This window comes from Lytechinus variegatus, chromosome 16, assembly GCF_018143015.1.
Source record: "Lytechinus variegatus isolate NC3 chromosome 16, Lvar_3.0, whole genome shotgun sequence".
Taxonomy (NCBI): Eukaryota; Metazoa; Echinodermata; class Echinoidea; order Temnopleuroida; family Toxopneustidae; genus Lytechinus; species Lytechinus variegatus.
In genome coordinates this window covers 9569681-9575623 of record NC_054755.1, presented here as the reverse complement: position 1 = coordinate 9575623, position 5943 = coordinate 9569681, and the positions used below count along the sequence as shown (strand labels likewise).

General features: G+C 38.6%; 1 protein-coding gene across 1 annotated transcript in view; it reads left to right on the top strand.

Moving 5' to 3' along the window:
• Positions 1-2952, top strand: part of LOC121430214 (uncharacterized protein DDB_G0271670-like) — a gene marked incomplete at its 5' end in the record, with an annotated part of 3663 nt that extends 711 nt beyond the window's left edge. Inside the window, 3 exons of the mRNA XM_041627492.1 lie at positions 124-288; positions 2259-2423; positions 2851-2952. Coding sequence (XP_041483426.1) covers positions 124-288; positions 2259-2423; positions 2851-2952 — 432 coding nt within the window. The remainder of the gene's footprint in view (positions 1-123; positions 289-2258; positions 2424-2850) is intronic.
• Positions 2953-5943: the final 2991 nt, after the last annotated feature.

Here is a 5943-nt window from a genome sequence, read left to right as displayed (position 1 = left end):
AGTAGTAGTAGTAGTAGAGTAGTAGTAGTAGTAGTAGTAGTAGTAGTAGTAGTAGTAGTAGTAGTAGTAGTAGTCGTAGTAGTAGTAGTAGTAGTAGTAGTAGTAGAGTAGTAGTAGTAGTAGAGTAGTAGTAGTAGTAGTAGTAGTAGTAGTAGTAGTAGTAGTAGTCGTAGTAGTAGTAGTAGTAGTAGTAGTAGTAGTAGTAGTAGTAGTAGTAGTAGTAGTAGTAGTAGTAGTAGTAGTCGTAGTCGTAGTAGTAGTAGTAGTAGTAGTAGTAGTAGTAGTAGTAGTAGTAGTAGTAGTAGTAGTAGTAGTAGTAGTAGTAGCAGTAGCAGTAGTAGTAGTAGTAGTAGTAGTAGTAGTAGTAGTAGTAGTAGTAGTAGTAGTAGTAGTAGTAGTAGTAGTAGTAGTAGTAGTAGTAGTAGTAATAATATGCAACACTTGGATGGAGAGTGGCAAATGTAGATAAACGTAGTAGTGGTAGTAGTAGTAGCAGCAAAAGTAGTAGTAGCAGCAGTGACTTACATAATTCTGACTAAAGTAACTTAATAATTTTGAATGATCCAAGGTAATAATCATACCTTTTTAATAATTTTTCCAAGTGAATTTCTTCTATATATACTTCCCACTTTCGCTGCACACCAGGAAAAAAGAGAGCCCCAATTATTTTCAGACTAATTCTCTCACATTACTGGCTCCAAATAAATTTATCTGTAAATATCACAGAGGTGAAGCTTCACTCCCCTAGTAAATCTTATTTATCACTTTTGGAACAGCCACCACAAACAAACGTGGTCAGATATCAAACCTTAAAAAACCAGCCCAGATTCTTCGTTATCCCGAAATAAACTTTTAAGATGTGAAACTATCACAGCACTGTAACCAACATGGACAAAAAAAGGTAGTTTAGAAATGTCACAAATCCCATGGGTAACTGGGTGACTTCTGATAACATCGTCGTCTTCTGTTCGACCCCAATCTTCACACGTTCTGCTGGCGTGGGGTTTGTTTTAAAGATTCATGAAAATAGGGGAAATAGATCTATATTTTAAGCTCGTTTGCGCATCATTTATTCATCTTCTTGAAATACACCAATCTGATTTCCTGGATAGAACCACAAACGAGAATCACAAATAGAAACAACGCATGCATGATTTCTTTTAAAAGAATGCTAAATCAGTTCTGTGACATTTGCTCTGGCGACAATTGCTCTGCTCTAAATTCCACTCACTAAAATCAAATGACCAACTTCAACCCTGGGTCTAACATCATTACAGTAGGGTGTGATATCCTACCCTAAACCTAATATAAAACCCTATTGCAACCCTAACCCTACATCTTAGACGAAATTAAGCCCGGAGCAATTGTCGCAAATGTTGTGTCACCGCTAAATCACACAATTTTTCCATTCTTTTGAAGACCACCCAATCACATATCAAATTTTGGTGTATTTGAACCAGGTTAGCTATGGGTCAAAGGTCAACCGCAGAGTTTATGCAGTATCTGTCCAAATCGGAGGAAGGCCCATTGTAGAATCTTGATCAAATCTTTGCGTTAAATTGAACTTTATCATCTGCGGTTCTGATGTGCCAATATGTGATGCTCCAATATGCACATATATCTGCATTTCAGGTAAGCATTTTGAAAGACGTTTGCTACTAGAGTTTGAAAACCTCTTTGAAAAAAATAATTCTTGGGTGAAAATGCATTGTTAATCTCTCTAAACGCTTCTCCATTCAACATGCATCTCTATCTCCCTTCCTTACATTCGGTCTATTTCTCCATCTCTAACTAACTACCAAACTAGTGAACTTGAAAAAAAAAACGATCAAACAAACTAACTTGATTACTTATTATGTAAGTATCTTTTCATCTATCTATTTATCTGACTGTCTCTCTCTCTCTGTCTGTAGTCTGCTGGGCAAACCCTTCGATCGAGTTAAGGGTCTGAATGTGCAGCCTACTCATGCCTTGTGTACTGAAGGCTATAGCAAGTTTTGCATGTGCTAGTCTTTGCATGGAGGCACACTTGTTGATCAAAGTTCCAATGAGGGTCTGTGCCTGCAGACTACTCTTTCTGTATGTCTATCCATCCATCTGCCTGCCTATCTACCTATATATCTATCCATCCAATATCCATCTATCTATCTATTTGTCTGACTGTCTGTCTGTCTGTCTCTCTCTGTCTGTATGTCTATCAGTCCATCTGTCTACCCGCTTATCTATCTATCTATCTATCACTCCTTCTTTGTCTGTAGTCTCTCTTTCACATCCTAGCATCATGGTTACGCAGTACCACCATGCTTGACTGGTTACCACCACCAATCATCACCGCACCCGTAATCATCCTCACCGCTTGCCGACCAAGAGCCACAGCGACAAACATCCACCCACTGTTCACACTCAACACATTCATCCCAAAGGTACATGACCACTCGAGATTCCCCAGATTTCTTTATAGAACCAACTAAAATCCACCCTGGTTCAGACTCACAAGTTTCACAAGATAGAGTAACAATAATTTCCCCTGTTCAGACTGATAAAATTAACTGTGTAGCAATGAAATCATCATTCGCTCCCTGTTCAGACTCACAATATAGCCATACAACGTGGCAAACATATCTGCCGTTCAGACACATACGAAATATAGCAGCAATTTTTTTCACCCTATTCACTCTGAAATTTAAAAGGTATACGAATTGTGTAATGATCATTAAGTTTGTGACCAATGAATGCAGCTTTAATGTCAAAACTGGTCAAAAATGCTGATTGAAAAAGTATGCGGTTGACCAAAGTTATATAGAAGTTGGTAAATCTGACTTGGTATACCATTTTCTTTAAAATCTGAAGGGATCACATGACATGCATGATGGACGAGCTTCGCCACAGTCATTGCACAACATGCATCAATCAACCGATGAAGGGGGCGTCCTTCCAATGAATCTTGTATGAGCCCTCGTCCACAGGTGCCACGTGGGCAGAAAGAACAGTGTCGAGATTTTCAAACCCAGCATCATCAATGCCCCGCCTTAGGGATGTGGGACCATCACGAGAAGGACCGGTGCCAAGATTTCAGGGTACAACTTTACAGACTAGAGTCAAGTCTACAGATAGTAGTTGGAATATCTAGTGTAAAGATGATTTTACACCAAAGTGTGGCACACCAAGTGTTTTACAATGTCTTTCATGTCACAGCATTTATCACAATGTATGATTATATGAGGTATAAGGGGGATACTTTTGAGTCTCTTTGATGTTGAGGAAATGAACACTGTAAAAATTCTGTTTAGTGTAACTCCTCATGGGTGTCAATGTATGGACATTGCATTCAATCAACACCATTTTGTGTTGTTCACTCACTCAACTGACTTGAATGTAAGGACAAGGTGTATGTAACACCCAAAAGGGGAATGGTGCTTTATTGAAGATTCAACACCATGCGAGGCCACTGAAAATAAAGGTTTGCATTTCATCATAGAATTACATAGACCAATCATGATCATTGATGCATAGATATTTAGTTCAACTATACACTATCTACCAATAAGAAAGAATGCTTAAAATTGGTGATTGATTGCATAGCTCTGTGTCTCTAGGTGCTAGGTGTATCGTCAAACTCCAAAGGGAACCTAAAGATAACATGAAAAGGTCAAGTGTCATACACCTAACTGCTTTACTCACTCAAATCAGTCAAATCTATGGAACCATTCGAGCAGGAAACTTTCCACCCATCCGATTTAATCACTAGGTATTAAACCCTTCCCCCAAAAGTCAAGTTCTTCATCTTCTGATCCTTTTATATCACCTCTTAAACAATACCAAAAACGGCTTGACCCTGGCATTTCAGAATTGACTTTGAGCAGCCTTTTAATTTTCTCAGCACTCAACAACACTGTTGACCTAGACGATCAGGTTTCAGGTTTAAGCAAGTGCTTTCATTTACCAAAGCTCAAGGCTATTCTCTTACCCTCCCCCTCAATTTCTATCTAAATTCCATTCTATTTCTTTCCCCATCTCTATCTATTTCTTCCTACCCCACTCTCCCAAGTTCACATTTTCAGGGGGGGGCGGAACAAAGCGTTTAAGGGGAGGGGGCTGAGTAGACATAAGCTAGCAACAGAAACAGACTTTTTGAAATAAAAATATAATTTAGTGATAGATTTAAAAATGGTAAAATGGTGGAGACTATTAACCTTATTGCTAAGAAAGCATGGATGCGTTCTTAGCAATGTAACAGGCTTCAATTCCTCTCCAAAGGACCTGGAATTGAGAATAAATGTCTTACCAAAGGACACTCGCACACTGTAAAGTGGAAATCGAACCCTGGTCATTGGAATATATAAAATGCCTACCAACTGAGTGATCATGTCATAATTCATCCTTCTCATTTTTACTCTATTTTTCCTCTTTTTATTATATTTTTTCTCAGTCATGGAACATCTAAGTTACCCCCCCCCCATCTCTACATCAGTGTCCTCCTCACTTCATCTCTCCTATTTCCATTTATTTTCATCACATGGCTACAACATTCTACCCCTTGCCCCTAGCTTTTTCTCTTGTTAATCTTTTCTTACCCTCTCTTCTTCTTCCCTCTCCCTCTTTCTTCCTCTCTCTCTCTCTCTCTTCTATCTTACGCTCTAACTCTCCACCCCTTTCTCTCACTTTTCTTTTTTGATCATCTCTCTCTCTCTAGATATATATATACATATATCCATCCTAAATAAAGAGCCAAAATGAAAGACAGCGTAGAAATAGAGAATGGAACAAGACATTCTACAGAGAACAATGCAATCGGCAACCTTAAAAGGCGGAAGAATCAATACGTGTGCATTATAATGAACAGGTTTCTCAAATCATTTTAATGAGGAATATTCCCCTTGAAATTCCAAATCAAAGCCAAACCATCAACATCACACTTTAGGCCTGGTAACATTGAGATGTAGAATAGAGCAGCTTTTTTAAGGTTAACCGGCAAACAGCAATACTTTGTAGGATGTAATGTCCTTATCGCTTGAAAAATAAGATTGAGATGGAAATAGAGCATAATTCTTCAAGGTAAACCTGCAATTTGCATTATTTTGTCGGTTTGATAATCCTTTTTACCATGGAAAATAAGCTTTACAGAATGTTTAATGAAGATGATATTGAATTAGAGCAACATTTGACGGTCAACCTGTAATTTGCAAGAATCTGTACACTGGCTTTTTCTTCTAGCTTTGAAATATAATATGCAGAATGACAAATAAAAAAAATCTAAAAAGAGTAATTTTTTTAAGGTTAACCTATAATTTGCATTGCTCATTAGGTTGGATTTGTGTTGGATTTTCAGCTTGGAATATAAGTGATGCAGAACTTCCAATGCAGGTAACACTGAGATCAAAATAGCAACACTTTAAGGTTAATCTGCAATACTCCTTTTTAGTTTGGATTTTCTATTTTGCTTGGAAAATAAGTGATGCAGAACTTCCAATCACCTGTGTACGTGAGAAGAGTTGCCCTCAGGAAAACATTGCAGATTCACCTAAAGGAAAACATGGCACAATAATGAGAATGGAACACAATCTGCTTGAGGGAGACTAGAACCTCAGGAAGAACAAAATGAAAAGAAGACACTCTTGAAGATCACCCCTATGACATCAACACGCTTTCCTCGCCGATGAGGAGAGATTGCGATCTCAAAGGACGCAAGCCGCAGAAAAAATGGTTAAGAACAAAAAAAAACTGGACACCAGAGAGGCAAGAGAGAGAGAAAAAAATGGTGGAAAGAAAATCACGAGTTGCAGCGTTCACCTCCGGGATTTCACTGACAAGTGGTTCGGTGAATAAAATTTGGGTCAGATTCCCAATAAATGGGAAATCGCGACGATGAGAGCACATTTCCGCGGCGGCTGTGCCCTATCAAAGGTGGTGATGCAGCACCTTTGGGGAATGGTGGCGTGGGGT